At 39.2% G+C, this 26,786-nt stretch overlaps 1 protein-coding gene across 5 annotated transcripts in view; it reads right to left on the bottom strand.

Moving 5' to 3' along the window:
* Nucleotides 1-26,786, bottom strand: part of FNIP2 (folliculin interacting protein 2) — a 124,153-nt gene that overhangs the window by 54,840 nt on the left and 42,527 nt on the right. For 3 of the 5 annotated variants that reach the window (XM_036887722.2, XM_036887720.2, XM_036887725.2), the window contains exons 2-8: nt 17,973-18,099; nt 15,128-15,256; nt 12,753-12,853; nt 12,585-12,656; nt 10,872-10,972; nt 10,617-10,706; nt 9,025-9,096 (exon numbers count right to left, since the gene is read on the bottom strand). In XM_036887722.2, the coding sequence (XP_036743617.2) occupies nt 9,025-9,096; nt 10,617-10,706; nt 10,872-10,972; nt 12,585-12,656; nt 12,753-12,853; nt 15,128-15,256; nt 17,973-18,099 (692 nt within the window). The remainder of the gene's footprint in view (nt 1-9,024; nt 9,097-10,616; nt 10,707-10,871; nt 10,973-12,584; nt 12,657-12,752; nt 12,854-15,127; nt 15,257-17,972; nt 18,100-26,786) is intronic. The other 2 variants (XM_036887723.2, XM_036887721.2) reach the window with 1 other exon arrangement.

Raw genomic sequence — 26,786 nt, 5'->3', positions numbered from 1 at the left:
GAACACCATTCAAATTAGCCCTTCATAACTTTACTTTCTGACATTTCCTCACATTCCCAGCCCATGTTCCAGCAGTCCTGTTGCTCAAACACTCTAATGGTGTACTCTCTAGCATCTACAGCCTTGCACAAACTACTTTCAGAACTGCTCTTTTCCTAAACTCTGAGGGAGTTCTTTTCTACCTTCAATTATTGCCTTTCTATGGGCCATGTTCTGACTTCCCAGGCAAAGGTGTTTATTTCTTCTCTTTGTTCTCACAGTACATTAGGATATAGTACTTATCACACTGTATTTTAACTCTTGGTTTACCTGCAACTCTTCCTGAGGGAAGGTGTTATATTTTACTCTTTGTTTAAAACACCCCAAATTCTGGTAAAGCCTGGCAACACAGGGTTAAAAAATTATTATTCAATAAGTAAATGTAGTTGGATGGTTGGCTAATTAGAACTGGTGCTACCATTCTAACTCTCCCTTAATTTCATCTGTATCAAGTTGGTCTTACTGTGGAAACCACCAAAATAATTTAATTCTCTAGCAACAGAGTAACCTCCCTTGGGAATTCAAAAACATATGACTCTTTGTATTCTCAGAGCACAGTATGCACAGAACAAAACAAGTCTGGTGCTGACCATGAAATAAGGTCTTACATCTATTCCTTCCTTTTAAGTCTGCCTGCAGAAAGGGATACATAAGGAAGGCAGAGGGCAGAGAACCACAGGTTTCTTTCTTTCAGATGGGCAACCGTAAAGTCTCCTTTAAAAGTCCTTTTTATCCTGGGACAAGTTTCTCTTCACAAACAATGACTTAAAAACAAAAACCAAGTGCATAAAAAAGCTTTTCTAAAGTCACTTCTTTACTAAACTACTAGGAAAAAAAATGAACTTTAAATTCTTCCTCAGCTCTGACCTGTGATATTCAGAATTTTTGGTAACATCCATGAATCCAGTTGCAAGATGAACTGGTGTCAGCTGTGACTTCAGGGATTGTACTGGTTTGGTACATACAGCTACAAAAATTCCCCCATCTCAAAAGGTTCTGACCTAAGCAACTTTGGAAATGAGGGTTCATCTGTAAGACTAAAGGTAAAAGGAACTATACATAAACACCACACCCTTGTTAATAAAGTTGTTTTCTACCAGGGTACAAGTTAACATTTCTGGTAACTGCCACATGTATACTGAAAAGACACAATTAATTAAATGGATGGCAGACAGTGAGAACCAGGTTTCTCACTGTTGGAGAGAGTAGTTCACAGCTAAACAAGGGGAGGAAGGCAGAATGATCCATGGTAATGGGTTATAGATAATAAAGGTATCAGTACAAACTCATATTTGACTTAATATAGATATAGTTGTTACATACAGCAATTTATAAACAGCATGAATTTGTATTTTTTGCTAGTCAGCTGAAAGGACCTATAAGTAATTACCACTCGAGAAGCAACAAGCATACATCCAGATCTTGGAATCTAATTCCATTCTCCAGTAGAAAGACAGGGTGCCATGAGCAATGGCTGATTCTAAGATTGGGGTAGGAAATATACAAAACAAGTCTGGCATATATTGCAGTGTCAGAAAGTAAGAAGTGTGCTCACTCTCTCACTCTCTCTCTCACAGACACACACACACACACACACACACAGAAGTCAGGATATGTTAAAAAAACACAGGAACCAACCGAAAGAACTCCATGGCTTCTATGGACAAAGCTGCAACAATTTTAGCAACTAAATAAAGTCATATTGGGTTATAACCCCAAGTATAAAGTAAGTATCTATGACTCCATTTTGATAAAAATGACTGACTGAATGAATGGATGAACATGCGAAGGAGAAGAGGCAAGCCCCCTGCAGAAGAATTCCAAGTAGTTCATACAGATGCTCAGCCTTAAGGCTGGGGAGCATGACTCTCCATTCTTAGATGTGGGCTGTGCGCAGTAGCCTCCTTCGTAAGTTATGGTAAAGGAGCAATAAAGAGCAACTTGATGGTGGAGAAACCTGACAAATACAATGTCAGCCAGGTAATCAAGGTCAGTATCAATGGCACTTTACCTCTGTGATCTTTCTTCTGAAAAATCCCTAATTCCAGTCTAGTCATGTGAAAAACATCAAAACAAATTCTAACAGTGGGCATTCTACAAAACACTCGACCAACTCTTCTCAAAACTGTCAAGATAATAAAAACAAAGTAAGTCTGAGAAGTTGCCCCAGCCGAGAGCAGCCTAGAGAGACAGGATGACTATATTAAGGTCCTAGAACAGAAAATGGACATTAGGTTGAAAACTAAGGAAATATTGGGTTGAAAACACACTGTGGACTTTAGCTAGTGATAAAATGTATCAATATTGGCTCATTGATTAAAACAAATGCATGGTACTACTGTAGGTTGTTAAGGACAGCAAACTGGGTGCAGGTTACTTGGGCAGTCTCTTTTTTGGGTCCATACAAAACTGTTTCAAAAAATAAAATCTGTTTTTAAAAATTCCCTTCCATCTCTCAACTCTTTGAACAGGAAGTTAAAAATTACAGGAACAAGGAATAAACATGTCTTTAATTCTTCTACATCTTCCACTGCCAATTCAGTCCAACATTTGGAGTCCCTATTCTGTTTCAGAACTAGGACTTTGGTCCCTGCACGGTTTAAGGGGGGCATAAGGTGGTGAGAAGAGATCTTTGGAGAGGAACCTAAAGAGGAGTTTAACAGAGCACTCAGCTCCACCACAAGCCTAGAGCTCATGCTTGTCTTTAAGTAGACCAGTGATTTCCAGCAGTTTCCAGATGCATGCAGGTGGAATATGAGGGTGAGCACATCTACCGGGGAAAACAAGGAGAGCAAGATGTCTTCAGGTCACCCTCACAGGGGAACTGGAGACCTGAAGTAAAGGCTGCCTGGACCAGAAGCCAGTGCTCTCCAGCTCTCAGAACCACACCTGATCGATACCTCCCCATACAGTCAGTCCCAAGTTCCTCTCTAAGAAAACACTAAATCTGGCTACTATAGACTTTCCACTTTAACTGAAAGTTGGCCCTTCAACTTTCCTGCTTTTCAAAGGGCAGGGAAAACTCATTTTACAAATGAGATGTCAATGTGTACGATGTGAATTATCTACATCAATTACATTACAAACTTAGAAGTTACCCAGGAAAAGCCAAGTTTCTGACAATGTTTTTGTTGGTGTTATTTTCCTCAGTATCTCTTTAAATCTTTTCTGAATAAGAAAAGCCATAAACAAATTAATAAAAGAAGGTTACCACAGGAACTCTGCCTTGTAGGAGCTCAGAATGGGCCCCAGTTGAATGGTACTCAGGTGTCTTTACAGGCAGATAAAGGGTTTTCACCACACAAAGACTAACATATTAAATCCTTCAGCCACTGAGATGGCAACTTCCGCTGAGAGTGATCTTGGTTCCATGGGAGTTCCCACATCTTGCCTGGAAATTCAACCACAACAAAGCCAGTCCCAGTGCCAGGCCCACCCAGCTGGGCTCTCCTAGGGCAGGGAGCTGGGCTCTGAGACATCTTCAGTGCACACTCACAGCCTTTGAGTAATTGATGTATGGGTGTAACTCAAAGAATTCAGATACTCCTGCCATAGAGAAAGCTGACAGTGTCCTGTAAGGAAGGAGGAAATCATCCCAAGTACTATTAAATATAAACAAAAATAAAACAGTTCTTCTAGCACTTCATAAATTGCTCTTTACCTTCTCAGACCATATGTTTGTACAAAAATTGCTATAAATGAAAATGATACAGGTATAATCAATGGGAATTATATTTCTGACCAAGGAGTCACTGCCCAAACTTTACAAAAAAAATTATGAAGATGAAAATGAATAAACTGTTTGCATTTAACCATAAATAAAATACTGTGTGCTTTATGATTATGTGACATACATAAACGAAACCAGTGGGGTTCAGTAACAAACTGTATTGTATTTAACAACTTGGGGGGCAGAGTTACACCTAGTGGGGTGAAGGGCTCTGGTACTGTGCAGAAGGAATGCAAGGACTCTTCTGAGCTGTGCCAGCAGGAAAGGCACCTGAGGCTTGGATCCAGCCCTTGCCCCCTGACCACCGACAGGCTGGCCTGTCTGGTGAAGGTGCCTTGTATCACTGGTGAAACCAGAGGGGTGCTCCTCATCTTGGGTGGAAGGTGAGGCTGAGTGTCTGATATGCATTCATCAGGCAAAGCCCTATACCTCCAGGTCCTCAAGTTCCACATCTTTAGTGCACTACCCTTCTTTTTTTACAGCTTGGATCTAAACCACAAATCAAAAATCAAAAGCAGAAACATGTACAAAAGCAGGAACCAAGAGATCTGAAAAGCAGTATTATAAAAGTTTAAGGCTTCAACTAACCTTGAACCTTTGGTAACCACAAATTTAAAGCCTGCAATGGCAATAAGTACATACCTTTCAATAATCACCCTAAATGTAAATGGACTGAATGCACCAATCAAAAGACTCAGAGTAATAGAATGGATAAAAAAGCAAGACCCATCCATATGCTGCTTACAAGAGACTCACCTCAAACCCAAAGACATGCACAGATTAAAAGTCAAGGGATGGAAAAAGATATTTCATGCAAACAACAGAGAGAAAAAAGCAGGTGTTGCAATACTAGTATCAGACAAAATAGACTTCAAAATAAAGAAACAAAAGATAAAGAAGGAGATTACATATTGATAAAGGGTTCAGTCCAACAAGAGGATATAACCATTATAAATATATATGCACCCAATACAGGAGCATCAACATATGTGAAACAAATACTAACAATTAAAGGAGGAAATAGAATGCAATGCATTCATTCTGGGAGACCTCAACACACCACTCACTCCAAAGGACAGATCCACCAGACAGAAAATAAGTAAGGACACAGAGGTACTGAACAACACACTAGAACAGATGGACCTAATAGACATCTACAGACCTCTACATCCAAACGCAACAGGATACACATTCTTCTCAAGTGCACATGGAACATTCTCCAGAATAGACCACATACATACTAGGCCACAAAAAGAGCCTCAGTAAATTCCAAAAGATTGAAATCCTACCAACCAACTTTTCAGACCACAAAGGCATAAAACTAGAAATAAATTGTACAAAGAAAGCAAAAAGGCTCACAAACACATGGAGGCTTAACAACATGCTCCTAAATAATCAATAGATCAACAACCAAATTAAAATGGAGATCCAGCAATATATGGAAACAAATGACAACAACAACACAAAGCCCCAACTACTGTGGGGTGCAGCAAAAGCAGTCTTAAGAGGAAAGTATATAGCAATCCAGGTATATTTAAAGAAGGAAGAACAATCCCAAATGAATGGTCTAATGTCACAATATCGAAATTGGAAAAAGAAGAACAAATGAGGCCTAAGGTCAGCAGAAGGAGGGACATAATAAAGATCAGAGAAAAAAATAAAAAACATTGAGAAGAATAAAACAATAGCAAAAATCAATGAAACCAAGAGCTGGTTCTTTGAGAAAATAAACAAAATAGATAAGCCTCTAGCCAGACTTACTAAGAGGAAAAGAGAGTCAGCACAAATCAACAGAATCAGAAACGAGAAAGGAAAAATCACGATGGACCCCACAGAAATACAAAGAATTATTAGAGAGTACTATGAAAGCCTATATGCTAACAAGCTGGGAAACCTAGGAGAAATGGACAACTCCCTAGAAAAATACAACCTTTCAAGACTGACACAGAAAGAAACAGAAAATCTAAACAGACCAATTACTAGCAACGAAACTGAAGCAGTAATCAAAAAACTACCAAAGAACAAAACCCCTGGGCCAGATGGATTTACCTCGGAATTTTATCAGACATACAGAGAAGACATAATACCCATTCTCCTTAAAGTTTTCCAAAAAATAGAAGAGGAGGGAATACTCCCAAACTCATTCTATGAAGCCAACATCACCCTAATACCAAAACCAGGCAAAGACCCCACCAAAAAAGAAAACTACAGACCAATATCCCTGATGAATGTAGATGCAAAAATACTCAACAAAATATTAGCAAACTGAATTCAAAAATACATCAAAAGGATCATGCACCATGACCAAGTGGATTCATCCCAGGGATGCAAGGATGGTACAACATTCGAAAATCCATCAACAGCATCCACCACATCAACAGAAAGAAGGACAAAAACCACATGATCATCTCCATTGATGCTGAAAAAGCATTTGACAAAGTTCAACATCCATTCATGATAAAAACTCTCAACAAAATGGGTATAGAGAGCAAGTACCTCAACATAATAAAGGCCATATATGATAAACCCACAGCCAACATCATACTGAACAGCAAGAAGCTGAAAGCCTTTCCTCTGCGATCAGGAAAAAGACAGGGATGCCCACTATCCCCACTGTTATTCAACATAGTACTGGGGGTCCTAGCCACGGCAATAAAACAAAACAAAGAAATACAAGGAATCCAGATTGGTAAAGAAGAAGTTAAACTGTCACTATTTGCAGATGGCATGATATTGTACATAAAAAACCCTAAAGACTCCACTCCAAAACTACTAGAGCTAATATCAGAATTCAGCAAAGTTGCAGGATACAAAATTAACACACATAAATCTGTGGCTTTCCTATATAATAACAATAAACTAATAGAAAGAGAAATCAGGAAGACAATTCCATTCACAATAGCATCAAAAAGAATAAAATACCTAGGAATAAACCTAACCAAGGAACTGAAAGACCTATACCCTGAAAACTGTAAGACACTCTTAAGAGAAATTAAAGAGGTCACTAACAAATGGAAACTCATCCCATGCTCCTGGCTAGGAAGAATTAATATTGTCAAAATGGCCATCCTGCCCAAAGCAATATACAGATTTGATGCAATCCCTATCAAACTACCAACAGCATTCTTCAATGAACTGGAACAAATAGTTCAAAAATTCATATGGAAACACCAAAGACCCCGAATAGCTAAAGCAATCCTGAGAAGGAAGAATAAAGTGGGGGGGGATCTTGCTCCCCAACTTCAAGCTCTACTACAAAGCCACAGTAATCAAGACAATTTGGTACTGGCACAAGAACAGGGCCACAGACCAATGGAACAGAATAGAGACTCCAAACATTAACCCAAACATATATGGTCAACTAATATTCGATGAAGGGGCCACAGACATACAATGGGGAAATGACAGTCTCTTCAACAGATGGTGCTGGCAAAACTGGACAGCTACATGTAAGAGAATGAAACTGGATCACTGTCTAACCCCATACACAAAGTAAATTCGAAATGGATCAAAGACTTGAATGTAAGTCATGAAACCATAGAAGTCTTAGAAAAAAACATAGGCAAAAACCTCTTAGACATAAACATGAGTGACCTCTTCTTGAACATATCTCCCCAGGCAAGGGAAACAAAAGCAAAAATGAACAAATGGGACTATATCAAGCTGAAAAGCTTCTGTACAGCAAAGGATACCATCAATAGAACAAAAAGGTATACTACAGCATGGGAGAATATATTCGTAAATGACAGATCTGATAAAGGGTTGACATCCAAAATATATAAAGAACTCACATACCTCAACAAACAAAAAGCAAATAATCCAATTAAAAAATGGGCAGAGGAGTTGAATAGACAGTTCTCTAAAGAAGAAATTCAGATGGCCAACAGATACATGAAAAGATGCTCCACATCGCTTGACATCAGAGAAATGCAAATTAAAACCACAATGAGATATCATCTCACACCAGTAAGGATGGCTACCATCCAAAAGACAAACAACAACAAATGTTGGCGAGGTTGTGGAGAAAGGGGAACCCTCCTACACTGCTGGTGGGAATGTAAATTAGTTCAACCATTGTGGAAAGCAGTATGGAGGTTCCTCAAAATGCTCAAAATAGAAATACCATTTGACCCAGGAATTCCACTTCTAGGAATTTACCCCAAGAATGCAGCACTCCAGTTTGAAAAAGACAGATGCACCCCTATGTTTATTGCTGCACTATTTACAATAGCCAAGATAAGGAAGCAATCTAAATGTCCATCAGTAGATGAATGGATAAAGGAGATGTGGTACATATACACAATGGAATATTACTCAGCCATAAGAAAAAAACAAATCCTACCATTCGCAACAACATGGATGGAGCTAGAGGGTATTATGCTCAGTGAAATAAGCCAGGCAGAGAAAGACAAGTCCAAATGATTTCACTCATATGTGGAGTATAAGAACAAAGGAAAACTGAAGGAACAAAACAGCAGCAGAAGCACAGAACCCAAGAATGGACTAATAGTTACCAAAGGGAAAGGGGCTGGGGAGGATGGGTGGGAAGGGAGGGATAAGGGCAGGAAAAAAAGAAAGGGGGCATTAAGATTAGCATGTATAGTGTGGTGGGGGCATGGGGAGGGCTGTGCAACACAGAGAAGACAAGTAGTGATTCTACAGCATCTTACTATGTTGATGGACAGTGACTGTGAATGGGGATGTGGGGGGAACTTGGTGAAGGGGGGAGCCTAGTAAACATAATGTCCTTCATGTAACTGTAGATTAATGATACAAAAAAAAAAAGTTTAAGGCTTCAAGTAAGGAGAGAAAGGGTCCCTGAGATAAAATCTAGATCAGCATGACTTGAGGACAGAAGAAAGGGTGTCCATTTGGCTGGCAGGCTTTCCCACAGTCATGGATAGATGTACTTCCACAGACACTTTCCTTCCTCTAATTAATACTCAGTCCTCAGGGAGCAAACCCCCAGTATAAATTATTTAAGGAAACATCCCTTTATAAAGATATTTCCCAAAGTACATTAGTTGTTTACGAGTTTGGGTATCAGCAGAAGCTCATCCATGTTGCACAATCACTCCTACATGCTGAACATCAAAGTTTAGATCTTTAGATATGTAAGACCATCTTAGAATATGGAGAAGAAAAAAATAAATAAAAAGGAAGGTGAGGCCTATCTGTCTTCTATTTTCCCAACTACTTCACCATTATGGATGGTTCACTCTGTTAGCTAAACCAATAAAAGAAAGTACAAATACCTGATCGAGCAATGCCACTGTCCCTATCTTCATTCTGTCCTCTGCTTGGCATGTCAACTGGAGTACTATGTGCTACGATAAAGGAAAAAGGAAATCACATTATTGGACTCTCTAAAGAAGTTGTTTCAAAACAAATGCAGTAATTTTTCCGTTTCAAAGTAGCTACTGCTATTGATGATTGTAAGTTTACACAGAGATGAACTAGAAAGCAAAAGGAAATACATGAAAAGATGATGGCGAGAATAAGAAGAAAACAGTTAAGTAACAATCTGCCTTTAATTATCCTATTGTAGGACATAATTTTTCTGAGTAATGCTCATCTCTAAAAAGCTGAATAATAAACTACTCATGCAGTTGATACAAGGAACAAACATTCTCAGGCAAACACTTTTAGCCATTTTCCTCATTATTAGTAGTATTTAAATAGTACTGTATTTTCAAAATGACTTATAATCAGTTTCAGTAGTTAACTACAGGCAACTTAGGGAAGAAAAATACTTGAAAACCATTCATAAATTTTAAAAATGTTTCTGTTTATAACCCACTTGCTTCACAAATGGAAAACACTTATATTCATTTTCAAATATTTCTTCCTCCACTTCTATTCCATGTACAACCATACAGAGTATTATTGTACAGTTACTTAGAAAAACTCACGTCCTGGCATGAATTTTAGAAAACACTCTAAAAGTACTGCAGACTCCTAAGAATGCTTCCGATTGATCCAAACTGTATATTTATTGAGCTACAGGGTAGGTGACATGTTGCTATAGTAAGCTTTATAAGAATCTCTGTGCCCTGCCTGATTATTACACTTGCCAGCTATTTTTTTTGATGCATGTGTATTTTCACAATTTTAAAGAGAGTATATAAACATGTTGTCCTCACTCTAAGTAGGTGGGAGGGTGTCAGTTAACTGGCACTTAGCGTATTTCAGGCTATAAAAAAGAACAGAATGAAGAATACCATTTGTCATAAACACAACATTTAATGTTAGTAATGAAGGTACCTCATACCTGTTAATCATGCCAGGCTACAACATTCAAGAGCCTCAGTTAGCAATGCTAGTTAAATCTCAGAATTTACATACCCAGAGAGATCGAAATGATTATACCTGTAAAGTATCTAGAAACTTTGTTTAAATCACATAAATGCAAGAGAGAGAGAGAGAGAGAGAGAGAGAGAGAGAGAGAGAGAGAGAGAATGTCCATGCTCTTATTACAGTGACTTTTGAAGGAACTGTGCAGGTAAGGATGCACGTGAATAAATGGATCAAAGATACCATGGCAAAGAGAAACAGTTCACAGCAGCAGAAGAGGCCCAGGAAAATCAGAAAACATAATCCTCTTAGAAACACGAGGGGCTCATTTCAGATCAAAATCAGCTTATACTGGGGTATTAGCAAGGACATTTACAATAGAGGCTCATTGGCTGAATTTTCAAAATGAACTTGGCTGCATTTGAAACTAATATATCAAGAGCCCCTTGGATTTCTAGAGAGGCACCAAATTGGATTTTTTTTTTCGTAAGAACCTGTACAGGATTTATTAATCTGTGTGTGGGTCACACTGTGCTCAGCATTCCACACAAACCTGCGAAGAAAGAAGCACTCCGGGTGAGCCGGAGAGGTCCTCCGTCAGCCACCCCCGGCAGCAGTCTGCTGCTGCACGCTTGCAGCAGGCCTAGGGACAAGAACACACGCAGGAGGGCAGAGCACACACACAAAATAAACACAGATTAAAGGTAATGCCAAAAAAGTCCCCAACAACACAACAAACTCAAATGAAGCGAAACACATGCCCACAATAGTGGTACTCAGAGAAACCCATTCATGCGACTGGTTTTACCTAGGTTACTTCCGGTACGACAAGGACCCAAATTATTCTGATTTGTGTTCAGTTTTCCCAAATTAGGATCCTGGTTGATGTATTCAAAGCTGTCCTGCAAGCTAAATCCAGAGACAGGAAGGAAGAGAGAGTAGAAAAACATCAAAAAGATGAATAAAGCTGTTTTCTAACAAAGTCTAGATCACAGGCAACTTATCAGTTATTCAGACTTTTCTTTATAAATGAAAAAGTCTCACATCTACCAAAGAGAATTCAATTTAGTGGAATGTTTTGGAGGAAAAGACTAGAAAAGGTTTCTGGAGGTAGTCCAACCTATAAAACTAAACAACACATTCCTAACAGTTTCCACCAAACTATAAATTTTGCTTTTGTGACTGACACCTGGAATATTGCTATTGATTTCCAAATTTTGCTTTAGTGATGGACATCCAAGATGTTACTGTTCATTTCAAGGGTAATTTTACATAAACTTTCAAAATGAAATTAATTTTAACTCTTAGTTAACATCTATGAGCAATTTAGCAACTTTTTTTGGGAGGAGGATTTAACAGAAATTATGATTCCTTATAGGACCTTGAGTTCACAATATCTAAAAAGTCAGTTACTCATAAACACAAATATGAGGAAAGAAGATACAATTTATTGTATTTATTAACAAGTAAAATAAGTACCAAGACTTTGAAGATAATAGAGCATAGCAAGGCCAAAATAATTTTTACTTAAATTTGAGTTTGATATTCTATTATAGGGAGTTAGCATAATAAATGTCCAGGTAATATCAAGGGTCTGAAAAACAATATCTCACAAGAAATAAAGAACAATTCCCACTGTCATGACAGTCTGGTGTTAAATGTTCAACAAGTAAATTCATTATTTTGTTGAAAGTAAGCAGACTTAATGGCACTCAAATCTACAAAGGAATATATTTTTCACTTCCTTTGTATAAAAAAAAAGTTGTCATTTGACCCCTTAAAGTCCCTTTAATTTATAATAAGCCTTTCTTCAAAGTTACCAAAGCATAAGAAATGTTTTGTTGTTTTATTCAAATACGAAATACATGAACTATTTCTGCTTGAAAAGTTCAAAATATATGACAAATGTACCAGAATGAGTTAACCTAGACATTTCAGTATTCTTAACCTGCACAGAAGTATAAAATTAGAGGGAAGAAAACTCAGGAGTGAAAGATCAAAATGTCGCACGGCTCCATGTTCCAACTAACCGCAGAGGCTACACGAGGGCTGACCAACCAGCAAGCAAAGACAGCCCAGCCTGCCGTACAGGTGCTCAGCAGAGTGGAAAAACTCATCACGGACCTCATTCCTTTAGAAATAATTACGTTAACTAACAAACAAGTCTTAAAAAAAAAGATAAAATAATATGGGGGAAATAGCATAAACTTATTAATGTACACTTTTTCACTTTCACTCTCTAGGGAATGAAAACTTGTAGACTGGCAGCAGGAACACAGTGGGTGACAGATGGAGACCCTAAATATACAGATAAATGGTCATTTGTCTGTAAGGCCACCTGACAAAGTCAAAGGCCTTTTCAGAATCACTAGGTTACAGGAAAATGGCATTTTTAAAATCCCTTTGTTAATGGTGGGTCATCCTGCTTCTCATTTCAAAAGGTCTATGGCCCTCAAAGAATTATCATATCTAGAAATAGCCACTTAAAAAAATGGGGCAGGTGCAAAAATTCCACACTTACTTGTTTGTACTCCCACAGAAGCTGCCCATTCTGGCAGAGAAGACTTTACTAATCATCAGTTGTGGAGGAGAACTGGAAAAAAAGGAGGAAGAGAAATGCATTGTAGACTAAGGAGTTGGCATCCCCACTCGGCTTCTCACAATTCGGAGAACAGAGGCCTGCACTCACCGTATGTAGTGTATCTTCAAGGTGGAGCCTTGGTAACTCATGGCGACAGAGCCGAACATCATTTCCCCCAGCATGTTGACATCAGAAGCTGGTCTTGTGTACTACCATTCATGAGAGAAACCAAAACCAAAATTATTATGTGGCACAACATAATGTACAACACAAAGAAAATAATATTTATTAATCTCTGGGTCCCTCTTTAGTTTAGTGGGTAATTAAAAGTAGTTTTCGAAGCGGCAACTGATCATCTTACAATCTTAATTAATAATGGTGATTGCCTAATTTCCCCCAAATTATTATTATTATGCATGATTTCTTCCTTGTATACAATATCTTCATATGGAATCCAAGTGTTTCATCAAAGTTTATTTTTTATCCTGTTACAGGAAAAGAATACTTTCATTATCACCATTTATAAAATCTAAATAGAAAGATTAAATTGTGGAAAAAAATAGGGTAACTCTTCTCTTGGTATGAAGAACACATTCTAAAAATAAATACGGTTCAGTATCATTCAACCAAAAAATTGTATGTTGAACAAAAACGCCATTTGGTGCAGGCAGGGTTCTGATAAAGTCCAAAAGATAACAGATGGCTTGATGCCTCTGAAGTTCTACAAAACTATTTCAAAAATATCTGACCCCTCTACCTTCCGACCAGTCCTTCTCATCCTTTTGTCATCCAAAAGGGTGGCCTGTGCTGCCTCCACTTTCCCTACTTTCATTTGCTTGCTAACCTATCATAGCCTCGTCTGTTCAAGCTGCTCACGTGGTGACCTTTGCCTTCCTGTCAAATTCAATGCACACTTACTTGTCAGTTTGCTTTCTTAATGTCTCTCACGATATCTGATGCTCTTAATTACTCTCTGAGTCTCTTCTTTCCTAGATCATCCCTTGAACAGGGCTGCTCCTCAGAGGGCACTTCCTCCTCATTGTCTGCAGTCTCAAAGTCTTGACGATTTTATTACTCTTTACATAGAAATACCCACCACATCTTTTATCAATAATCCCACACCTCTTCTTTAGCTCTAGAATCCTATATCCAAACATTCATTCATATATATTTGAATATTATAAATATATCGTGGTATGTGAATGAATGTATTTGGATATAGGACTCTAAGCACATATCCTAAGTGTCAGTGACACACTGATGAGCATGACAGATATGAGTGTCAACCAGAACAATGTGCCCCCAGCATGTGAGCACAGCCTGGCCCCAGCAAGACAACCCTCTCTCTATGACTCGGGCCACCAGCCAGGTTCTCTGCTATTATGCTCTCCACCCAAGCAAAAACATGGAAATCATCCTAACTCTCTTCTCAATCACTTTATTTTTAACTCCAAATACATTCGCACACACACACACACATATATGTACTTACACATGTTGCAAAGGAGGAAAGAGAAATATAAATCTATCAGCCTTGTTGAACTAGGCACCTCTCTGCTTGGTTATAGCTCACACCAACTTCTCAACACATGCAGACAGAAACTACCTGGCTTTCACATTCTTTAACTTCCACCCACCATCTTCATTTTATAATCTGCTTTTTCTTAGATACAAGGTCCACATGCCAACTGTGAGTCTCACTCTGGATGAAAATTTCACTCTGTACTTTTTAAATCACAAAGTGTTTTGACACCCAGAAGCACTGTGCTGTAAGGGCAAGTGCATGGCACAAATCTGGACCATGAAATTAACCAAGTTCTATAGACCCGTGTGGCTGCTGGTAATTTACCTGGCTTTGTTTGTCTAGCAATCCAGTAGTTGCTAGACAAAATTCAACATGAACAAAAAAACTGATATAACCTCCATCAGGTAATATCCTTCTGCTATTCAATATTTATGAAACATTCTTCTCTTCTATCTAGTTAGCCAACACTTCCTGATAACTCTAATCTCTATCTTCTACCTGCCACACACACACACACACACACACACACACACACAATGCAGAAAATGCTACCAGTCCTTTATTCTCCACACTCGAGTTAGATCTTTCCATTTCTTCCTTCTCCCTGTACAAGGTTCTCCTTCTTCTAGAGGCAAGAATCCTTAGAGTTCTTATAACAAAACTGGAAAATACACGTTTATTAATCTGGTTCTGACAACAAAGGGTTTCCCTCATTTGCATATTTCTTCCTCATCTGATATGTATTTTGCTGGATCACTTCTGCTCAGGTTATAATTTTCACTGAGAGATAAAAGCTAACTGTGAAAACGCACTGACATGAAACATTTCAGAGCACGTTTTAAAATCCTTGTTCTTTTATTCCTGGAGCAGAACCCTCAAACAGGCATTATTCCCCATGGAGAAATTACAGTAAATGACTTTAGTCCCATGGGGTTTTCCACAGAAGGGACGGTTCTACCTGGTACTTTGGAAGCTGCTCCTTTGCATGTTGTGAAGACCCTCCAGAACTGTGGGAAGAGAAGCTGCTCCCGCTGCTGCTGCCATGACAGCACTTGGCTGGCGTCTTAATAGGGACATCCTCCATTTCCTGGGAGAGGACAGACAGGCAGGGTAAAGTACTGCTAAGTGCATCAGGCTTCCTCAACAAATTCTTCAATGCATTCAATGCAGACACCTTTGCTAAATCCCTCTGTTATGTTGTACATAAGACGTATAGTACACTGGGAACATCTTTTTTCTTTTTTAATGAGTTTAGAAATGTGGTTCCTCAGAGTCTGTAGTATTTGGGATGAGGGGATGCTGATAAACAGTACTAGACAGAAGTTGGTAGGCTAGGTAGCAAGACTTTAACCCCCTTAAATAATTCAACTATGATTTGTATTTCAATTCATATCCTGAAACCATCAGTGAGATCTGATCCCTGTTTTGCTAAGAGTTTTTATTGCTAGGTAGAGTTATCATCTATAAAATTGATGAGGAGAAGACACTGCTTCAAATTTTAGTTTTTATCAAGCAAATGGAACTCAGGAAGCAAAACTATTAATAATGAAAGACTGGGCTTGTGTTTTTAATGACATACCTCCTCTAGCATTCCTTTGCAAATACGAAAGAAATCCGGAGGTCAAGTGTATGAAAGGTGAAGCCAAAACTCTGAAATAAGAGCTCCCACAAATTATACATCATGTGATGGAAATATGGCCTTTAAAGATTAGGGATAATAGAGAATTATGTACTGTATATTCCCTAATTAGAGTTCACTGCTAATTCTTTTGACAGTGACATAAAAGGTATAAAGATACACTTTGTTAATTTTTCCCTTCCTACTACACCAAACTATATTACTCCCTATAGAATATCCTGTGTCCTCTGTAATAAGTTGTTTCTATTCTGAGGCTTATTTGTTTTCTTTTGTGTGTGCAGCTTTTGCTTGAAAAAACATGAATGCAACTGCAGCTTATCTAATCTCCAACGTGACAGTCACAATGGTGGTCTAATGCAAATGCATGCAGTCATGTGCCTGATACAAACTCATGACGTTTTGTGCTTGCCAAGGGACTGGGGAGCTGAAAATGGGACAGGAATGTAAGGAAAACACAAACTACTGGTCCATAACAGTCCCTCCAGCAGCGATGGCATTCAAAGCTGTGCTCAGTTATTCCTGGGCATATGGCACTCCCTCACATCCTCTTCTGATCTAGCTGTTACTCATACCATGGAAGCAGAAACAGTCTCTTAGAGGCCTCAAGTGACACAGAGTTTACATCTGCCTTCCAGACTTCTGGACCCTTTGGCTGGGGTATAACATACTAGGTCATCTATAATTGGAGACAGCACCTGCTACATGGAGCAGAGCACCAACGGGGCTCTTTTTGTAGTTTTGGGCAAATTACAAACCTCCCTGCACCTAGCTGACTTTGAATAGAGGAGTGCTTCCAAGAAAGCTTACATGCCAGATTCCAGTGTCATCACTGCTCTGATATAGGGAAATTCCAGTTCCTTTTGAAAACCGGTGAGAATTTTTTTCCTGTTACCTGTTAGCACCATTAGGAGTGTGGGTGTTCCAACTAAACCATCTGTGCAAAGTCTTCAGGGACACGGGAAATGATGTGGGAAATCAAGGGGAAAACATGTCCTGTCCACCAGAAGGTCAAGTGCTGGCTTACCTAAACTTTGATATACATCTACTACTAAAGCCTACAGATGAATCACCTGAGAGCTACCCCCAGCCCCCCACCTACCTAACAAGCCCAACAACTACTGTAATGATTAGCTACCTGGCAGACTTCCACTTTAAAGCACTATGGAATCCACCTAACTAAATTGCCTTTACCAAATGCTTCCTTCCTGCAGAAATAATCCTCGTCAAAAGCAGGAAAACAGCCCCTTGCCCCTGATAAGACAAAGCCTGTGGCATAAACGACTCACTTACTTAGCTACACATTCTGTAAACTGCCAGAATGTGGTCAGTATGGGTAGCAAGTTATTGAACATGAAAAGAATGAATATAAGAAGGATTTGTTTAATTTGTAGACAACTGAATAACTACTGAAAAGAGAAAGAGAAGTCTAAAGGGGACAACTCAGAGGTCTCCTGGGCTGCCATCCAGAAGACCCAAGGGGGACAGACTGCCCCTCACCTGGACATGACCCTTTCCCATTCTGGCTCCTTTCAAGTCTTCGCTTTATCCACCCCCAGGGCCTCCCCACTGTGCCCCACTCCACCAACCACCATCCCACCCTCTACCAAGAAAAGGAAATAAATACAAATGCTGTCTTGGTCAGATAGGTTTGTAATGCACTGCCTTTCAAAGATGACAATGCAGGTTAGCCCACTGAAGCCCTGTAATGAGGAAAGCTATTTAATTTTTGTTTAACCCAGTGCTATGTAATACCTCTTACGATCTATGAGAAGTAACAGACAGAATGACCTATTAAGTTCCCTTCAGGATAACACTTCATCATTTTAGAGTTCTCAGTTCTCCCCTTACAGAGTACATATTTGGCATCAAAATACTGGTTTGCAAATCACCAGCAAATTCACCTCTAGTAGTATTTACAATACAGTGCTGAGCATCTGTCATGATTACTTGGTAGTAGTTTCACCTGTTATATTAAAGAGTACACAAATGTGGCAGGGGGAAGGGGACTTTGGTTATGTTTCTTCTGAACTGGTAATGGCACTGTACAATATAGCCCAGAAAGAATTATGGATTAATAATTCTAAGTATGGATTAATAAATGATTGATCAGAGAGGTGGTTAAAAGTACATACAAAAAAGACGAAAGCAAATCAGCATTTCATACCTGAGCTGCCACCTCTTCAATCTTGTGAACAGCTTTAGAATCAAACAGGACTTGTCTGCCCCTCCTTTCACAGTCCTGGTAAACTATCAGGCGAATCTCATTCAGGTCAAACTCTGAACATGACCAACTGTGGATCAAAAAGGGAAAAATAAGTTGTTACCTGCAACACTTGGACTGATCATGGAGAGGTGAGTTTCCCAGCCCATGTGTCCGCGTCATGTCGGGGTGCAGAGATATTGACCCCATCAGGCCTGGGGAGGAGAGCCTTATCTGTGAACTCCAATGGGTTCATGACGAAGGCTGGGAAGACTTCTAAATAAATCACTGGAGTGACAGCTTCTCCTTTCAAAGCCATTTTGGGCAACACTGGCAGGCAGAAATCACAGGGATGTGTGGAGATGCCTCAGTTGTGGATGCCTGTGTCCTGGGGACAGCACAGCTGAGGTGCAGGAATAGTTGAGCTTCTGGGTCATTGGGCAGACAACCATTTGGAACAAGAGAGGTGAGTCCTTCCCTGTCCCCTCCCACATTGCCAGCTCAGCTCAAATCGAAAGGAATTGCATACCCTAAAATTTAGCATTTTCCTGTTATGCCTGGCTCTGATATAAAAGTTTTAAAAACAAAGTCCGTCATTGTACAGCATCTGAATTGCTAAAAATAACAATCAGCAATAAAGGAAGCATGGCTTATTCCTAAGCCAACCCAAAGCCTCTGGGATAATACTGCTTGAAACGTAGGTTTGTTCTTGAGTAATAAATGAAATCAAAACGAAAGATCTATAGGAAGAGTCATCATTTAAAACACACTGCTTTAGGCCTATTCAGTTATTAGTCTGTTAATCCACTCAGCACACATTGGAGTGCCTGTGGGACTCCAGGCGCTCCGGTCAGCAGTTGGTTAACTAAACAGATTGGTCGCTGCCCTCATGGAGAACATGGTTCAGTGGGGAACACTGGGCTAACAATCATATACAACTACAGATTGCCCGAGATGCACAAAGGAAAAATAAACGATGTGGTACAAGCCTCATATTTTCAGTTTTAAGGGGTGAGGGGGGGTGGTAGGGATGTTCCTAGGGATCTGAGGAAGTGACATTTAAACTTGAAGAAGTTAAGGGTTAAATAGAGCACAATAGGAAGAGGGAGAGGCATGGCAAAATGTAGGATTGATGCAATAAAGAAAAAAAAGAGTGAGAGAGCAAGGGGAGGCTGGGCAGGCTGAGAGGGCGTGCAGGGGCGGGCGCCAGGCCCTAAACAGTAAGGAGCCAAAGTGAACAGAATTGGATAAACCCAAGTCTACACTTTTTAAAAGTTCTCTGGCTCCTCTACAGAAAACAAGGGTGGGACAGATTAAGACTGGAAACAGGAAGTCCACATAGAATTTATTATGAATTTAGGCCCTTCATAATGAAGGCTGTAGTGGTAGCTATGGAGGCAGAGGAAAGGGGATAAGTAGTGAAGATGTGGTCAGGAGGCCCAGAATTGGTGAGGTTTAGTGGGAGACTGGGTGGGTACCTAAGATCAAAGAGGTGCCAACTGCTTAGAGAACGCTGGAGGCAGAGCAGTTCTGAAGGGATGGGTGGTGGATGGCTTGGCAGACAGACTGACCAGAGCAGACTGTAGAATTAAGAGGCAGTATAAGTGAAGTGAAGTCGGATGCGTCTGGATTCAAATCCAAGTTCCCTGAGCTCCCATTTCTTCAGAAGCACAATGAGCATGTTAATGCCAACCTCACAAGGCTGCTACAGGAATCAAATGAAGCATGTAAAGTGCTTTCCATAGATGTGGACACACAGTAAATGCTCTAAAACAGTAATTACTTAAGAGAAATGTTAATGCTATGAGTTTCTAAAAAACGAATACAGTGTCTGGTACCCAATCACAGCCTGTGCAGAGGCCATCCATTTTTCCAGGACTAACCAAGCAGACATGACCCCATGATCTGCAGCTAGCCTGTGAGAACCAGTCCCTGGACTTAGTTGCTCGACTGGTAAACGGTAACCCTGGAGTTGCTGGCACCTATTTTTTGCCATTATGAGGTGACAGCCTATCTGAAAATGAAGTCAACTTGGAGGAAAGCAGAGGTGAGCAACGGAATGAGACAGATTTCTGTTGGCAACTGAAGCTGGCTACTCCTGAATGAGGGCTATTCCTGGAGTTACTTTTCTGTCACTGAAAATCAAAGAAGTCCTGAGGACCATGCCCCAAGCCACTCAATTTTAAAATTACTCAAGATCATTAAAAACCACCTCTAAAATTATTCAAACAGGTTGGAGTTATTAAAAATGGAAAATCAACAAAGATTTCATAGTGTTATGTTTTCTCGTTCAGTCTGTTTTGTCCCAACAATTACATTTTGCCAAAATACATTATAATTTACAAAGCAAGTTGTTCAATTTTATTTTTTAGGGGTAACACTGACTCAGATGTCAATGAGGCTGAGGACAGCCTATGTTGAGAGCTAAGACTTAATAATGCTTATAATACCTTATTAAATGTATCATGTTATTTTTCAGTTTTAAAAAGATGGAACTAAAAGAAATGGGAAGGAAAAAGTATATATGTCAGATTGTCCACTCTTTTGACCTAAGTGCCTTAAAAAATACTTTATAAAATATGAGGAAAATTATTCTCCTTCTTCCATCTGAATACTGTCTTTGGTTTAACATTTAATTATAATCTTGACATTTACCATCACTAATATTAGCAGAGGAAATTATAGTTGAGTGATTTGGTAAAGGAAATACAGGCAGGAAAAAGATGACATGAGCGCTTTAGAGTAAGACAGGCCTGGGACCAAATCTCAGCTCTGCCTCCCACTGGTTGTGCAGCCTTGGGAAATTCATTCCCCCACTGCACCCCCACCGCCAACCCACAGCACCTGCAGGCATGTTGGGAAGATTAAAGGAGAAAATCCATGGAAATCTCCCAGAACACTCTCAGCTATCTTCCCTACCATCCTCCATATCCAGGGCTTGATTTATTTGTACTCACATGCTACATCTATTCTCTTCATGTTCACATTCACTTCAACATTTAACCAACAGTTAATGTGGAGCTTCTATGAACACCGACTGTGTTCCTGGTGCTTTATTAAGGGCAAATGGCTCTATGATTGAGGGTAACTCTCACATGATTCAAAAAGGCATAAAAAGCCTTGGGCTTTTGCCTTAAAATATCTATTTTAAAGACATTAACTGTAATCTGAGCTACCTCGTCTTCGCTTTTGTTGAAAGCAAGGGAAGAACACTACTCCTGGCATCATGGGACACAGTATTATCTACTTTATGGTCACAGCTGTATGACCTGAGGCATAAGAAAATAACATGATTTGTCTACATTTTCTTACTGTAAATTTTAAACAAAAAAGCTTGTATGGGCCCTTTTAGGTTTTCAAACTCCATGATGCTAAGATTTCCCTGATTGGAACTGAAGCCTGGTCTTATTTCTGGAACTACTCATCAGGAACTGGAAGCAAGTGACCAAAGTCCAAATTATTTACCCAAAAGGCAGCAAGCAATAGTTCAAATGATTTTAAGAAGAGAAAACAGAATTCTCTTTAAAATACATGTAACCGTGTGTTGTGGAGAACTGTAACCCCCCAGAAAGATATCTTTGATTCCTAATTCCTAGTACCTATGAATATGACCACTGTTTGGAAACAGGGTCTTTGCAGATGTAAGCAGGTTAAGATGAGGTCATACGAGATTAGGATATTACATGAGGATTAATCCAATGAGCGGCACCCTCGTAAGAGGGAAAAATGGCACCAACACAATGGCAAGGTGGCTACATGATGACAGAGACGGAGAATGGAGTCACGTGGCTACAGGCCAGGGAAGGCCAAAGAATGCCAGCACTCAGGAACACAATGACAAAGAAGCATGTAAATCCCTATTCTCAAGGAACTTAACATGTAGAAGACACAATCATGTATATAACTACAAGAAAACAAGAGGGCAGGGCAGAATACAGAAAGCAAGAGAAGAAATGAGAAATGCCTGGAAGAAGCAATATTTGAACTAACGAAGTCAGGAGGAATGGCAAGGATCAGACATAACAAGGAACAAGGTGGAAAGTCACTGCAGACCAAGGGCACAGCACAGCCTGAAGAGTCAAATGGTACAAAGTCGAAGTTTTGGGCGGTTGGATTATGTTTGCTGCAGAAGAATTACCCAGGAAATAAGACAGGAAGACAGCTTAGAACTACCTGTGGAGGACCTCAAATGCTATGCCAAGGAACCCGTGTGCTCCAAGCAGTGTGCATGTACCATTCCTACTTTTGGAGGAAGGGAATGACACGATCCGACCTTGTTATAGGAGAGAACTGAAGCTGTTTGAGAAAACCATTTTCAGGGCAAATGGAGAAATGGTACTGACTCACATACTCAGGGCTTCAAGGGCTCATGGCTGATAAGAATGAGAACAGTCGTATGACTTGTGGAGTGATTTGCTACATCCTCCAAGACCAGTTCTAGTGCTCGTGTTTGATGTCTCCCTTGCACTTTTACAGGAATCAGGCTAGACCTGGGTGGGCTCATGCATACCCATGCTGAAACATGATCTATGGCAGAATACTTCAGAAATGTTTCTCCTCTTACTCTCCCATGAGGAAACAACCCACGTAGTCAAAAATCAGTTCACATGAACAGTGTAAAGAACAGTCTGTGATACGAATGTGAATGTTTAGAGTTAGGTAGCGCAGGGAACTTTAAATGGTCCCAGAAAAGGGAAAATAAAACAAAACAAAAAGTAAAAAAAAAAAAACACACAAAAACCTAACAACACCAATAATGATCCAATGAAAACTGGCAAATAACTATCCATTTAATAAGTAGCTCCGGCATGACTACGATGTGCTAAGCATTCTTCCAGGCCCTGGTGTAAAGAAGTGAACAAATCATAACTCCTGCTCCAATAAAACTTACTATATTATGACATTTTCCAGCTACTCTTAAACCCTATTCTATGTTCTTTTTTCTACCAGTTCCCACCACTCTTCTTTTCTTTCTCAAAAATGTTTCTAAATGCAAACAGAAACCCTCTCAAAAGATTTGTTCAAGAATAATGAGGAGAACCCAATGATTATTACATGAAAGTAAAAGAAAACTAGGGATGGAGGGAAATGGAAAACTATGCTTGAGATGGCAATCAGAGTTCACACCCTGTCTGTACAAAATGCACATTATTTTTCCACCTGTAACACGCTATTTATTTCAAGAAAAAGTTATATAAATAGATGGCAATAACAGATTTTGTTTTTTGCTTTTTTTTTTGCTAGGTTAGTACTTTCAGGAAGATGGCTACAGGAAAAGTAATTTGCAAATTAATAGACTTTCCTATTTTGTAATGATACAGTCTTAGCTGTACAAATTGCTTGGTTCAGTTTCAAAAGACCAACTTAGAAATTTATCAGGGGATTCTTGTCCTATGGTCAAGTGTACAGCATGAAAATGCTTAAAGATTCCAATTCTCATCAGAAGCTTTAATACATAATGCTAATCTAAAGATATAATTTAAAACTGATTCCAATTAAATGTATCCCACTGCTATTTTACCCAAAGAAATTTATATTGGATGTTGCCTGCAACTTTTTTTGTCCTTAAAGAAGTACATGATATGTAAATCCTTTATTCCTTTTGTAAAATACATGTGTGGAATGAAAGAATAAATCCTTAGAATCAGCAGCATGGCATGGAAAGAGCACTGTAACATGGGTCCACAAGCACACTACTGCATTCATTCCTTCCACATACGTTTAGCACCTGGCTTGACCTAAGTACCATGAAAGATACCCAGGAAGAGGAATTACCTAAATCTAGTTCCTACCTCAAAATGCTTACAAGTCTGATATGGGAAGGCCAACATACAAATAAGTAAGTAAACTATACTGGTTATGAGATAATTATCTATATGGCTCATGGAGAACTTAAAGGATGAGGTGGTTAAGTCCACATTAATGGGGGTGATTATTGGGACATGGATTAGTATTCACCAGGGCAAACAGAGCTTCTAACATTATCTGTGCCACCTTCAACCTGGATGACTTTAGGGAAGCACTTACTCCAGTGCTCAGTTTTCCCAAAATGTATAAGCTCTATCTTTCTCACAAGAATGTTGGGAAAAACAGACAGTAAAATGAAATTAAGTTTAAAACTGTAAAGCGTAACTTGAAGATAAGTTCAGATGCACAATCCTTTAACTGCGATCTTTGGGGCCAGATGTTTCAGAATTCAGAATTGTTTATATGTTAGAAAGAAGCTTATACCACATATTATATAATGCCTCCTCCAGGATCTGAGATATAATCAAACCCTCAAAATCAAACAAATTAATATTTCACCATTTATGCTAAGTAAATTAGACAGAGACTAGGAATAGCCTCACATAACTTCAGGTCAGTTCCAAAAATTTTTTCACAGATTTTAGGATTTTGGAATCTCAAGATAAGAGATTGTTGACAAATGTAATGCTTACTATGTCTAAGGGAAGGTCAGAAGTCTGGAATAAGTAATATTCATTTCCCCTGCATTATCCCGAATATGGCCTATCCCTAACAAAGATGACTGTCAAAGTTTACGTGTAAGTAGGTTGTTTGTAACTCAGAGCTTGTCTTTTCACCCACTGAAATAATACTGTAATGGTTGCGAGGGTCACAAGCTAAAACTATCTAAGTCTTTATATAATGTGTTCACATAGCAATGACAAGACTTATTAATATGAATCACAATACAGCCTGAGGTTTGGGTGCTATGAGTAACAGGGAACTGTGAAGTACAGAAGAGAAAAGACAGAATTCCTTCCTTTCTTCTTGAGTTCAGCATCCTGTCAGGTAGTGGTCTGGAACAGGTGAAGTTTGTGCACAGCACACACAGAGAGATCACCACTCCCCACTGCTCAGGGACCACTACTGCATGGACGGCACAGTGGAGCGCCGTGCGGGACACCAGGACGCCTGGGTTTTAGGCATCTACTCATCACCCCTGCACCTATTAGTCCAGTGTTTCCTCTTCAATAAAACAGTGGGTTGGGGCTAAAATTATCCCTCAAGGTCTCATCCTTCCAATTCTTACATACTATAATCCCCAATTATCTATTAAGTGTACACAGTGTATTTGAGAATTGGGATGATCTCAGCCAGGAACTAAGGAAAGCAATCTTAATGAATCAATCTACATTACTGCATGCATCCCTTAACCCATCTAGATATACTCTATACTTTGACAAGCATGCTTCTTAATATAAACCCATCTTTAACTAACAGAAGAAACTTTCAAAAGATGCTAACAAAATTTACAGAGGAAAAGTACAAGTTCTTTTGAGGCAAGAGGGACACTGAGAGGGAAGGTCACTGTACCAATCAGGATTCCACCCCTGGCTAGCTTCCCCAATTTTGTTGTTATTATTAATAGGTTCTTCCCTTTCTACACTTTAAAAACTCAGAGTCTCTAAATATGGACCATATTCTCCAAAACAGCTCCTTTAATGCTTAAAAGAGAACTACTCATTCTTTTTTGGTCTCTAGAAACTACCTGTCCTAAGAAAAAGAGAGAGAGAGTGTTTTGATGTGTATCTCTGTTACATACTTTCAATTCAATATTCACCGAGCTAATTCTTTCATGCTCTTGCAGCATTACCAAAACAGTTAACATTCTTTACTATATTCCAAGACTAATGAAATGAATAATGGTTTTACTGAAAGCTAACTTGCATCAACATGATTTCCTATATTTTCCTAACGGTACGATTTCCTTCATCTTCCCTCCTCCTACCCCAGGGAAACTGTATACTAAGAACAGATAAATGAATTAATTTCGAAGTAAATACTAAACACACTGCCTTACATATTAATTAATTCTACATCCATTTAAATAGTACAAAGATAAGGTAATAATTCTATTTTCCTACCCAGTGGTCAAAAGCATGATTCTGTAAACTCTTTTGTTTGCAAAATAAAAAAGCCAAAATTAAAAAGCTACACTTGTCTTTGGTTATAAAATATTATCTCTAAAAGAGAAGGGTACAGGCTAGTATGTGGGGGCATGGTTGGAGCAAAGGACTGCAGGGCCCAACTGCAGGGCAGAGGCGGGGTCCAATAAAGTTGCACGTACAATGCTACCATATATATTAAAGAAAAGAAAAACAGGAAAAATTCTGGCTTTTTTTATGTATGCATTGAGTATTTCTAGAAAGATATATAATGACTTGTAAGACTGGTTGTGCCCAGAGTAGGAAGCTGGTTTGTTGAGGGACAGAAGTAAGCAGTAGACTTTTTACTGCATACCTTCACACAGAGCACAGGGAAGACGCCATTTAATCCACATTCGTCCAAACAGTATAGTGAGGACGAGCTCAGCCTGAATATAGACTCTGGAGCCACACAGCCTGGGTTGGAGTCCTCACTCTGCCTCTTCCTAGCAATTTGACTTTGTCAAATTAACAAACCTCTTCGTTCCTCAATATCTTCATCTGCAAAATGGGGATAATAGTATCTACCGCCTAAGTACTTGAGGATTGATTGTAAAGTGCTAACACTGAATAAGCATGCTCTATGTACTAAGACTTTGTGCCTTTTGAATATTTAACCTTATGACTGTATTATCTCTTGAAAAGTTAAAAGTAAATAATGAAACCATGGAATACAACAGGAACACTATTTTCTTTAACCTATCAAAGATTGCATTATTGCCTTAAGACAAATGACCTTAATTACTGTTTACTTTAAGAGGCTTCTTGGTAGCTGAAGCATGAGGCAGTGGGTGAACTTCTACAGGAAAACTACCTTAGTGAATTCAAGGCATTCAGATTTAGTTTC

Source organism: Manis pentadactyla, chromosome 1, assembly GCF_030020395.1.
Source record: "Manis pentadactyla isolate mManPen7 chromosome 1, mManPen7.hap1, whole genome shotgun sequence".
Taxonomy (NCBI): Eukaryota; Metazoa; Chordata; class Mammalia; order Pholidota; family Manidae; genus Manis; species Manis pentadactyla.
Note: the sequence above shows the minus strand (reverse complement) of the source record. Positions and strands in the feature narration are given on the sequence as shown.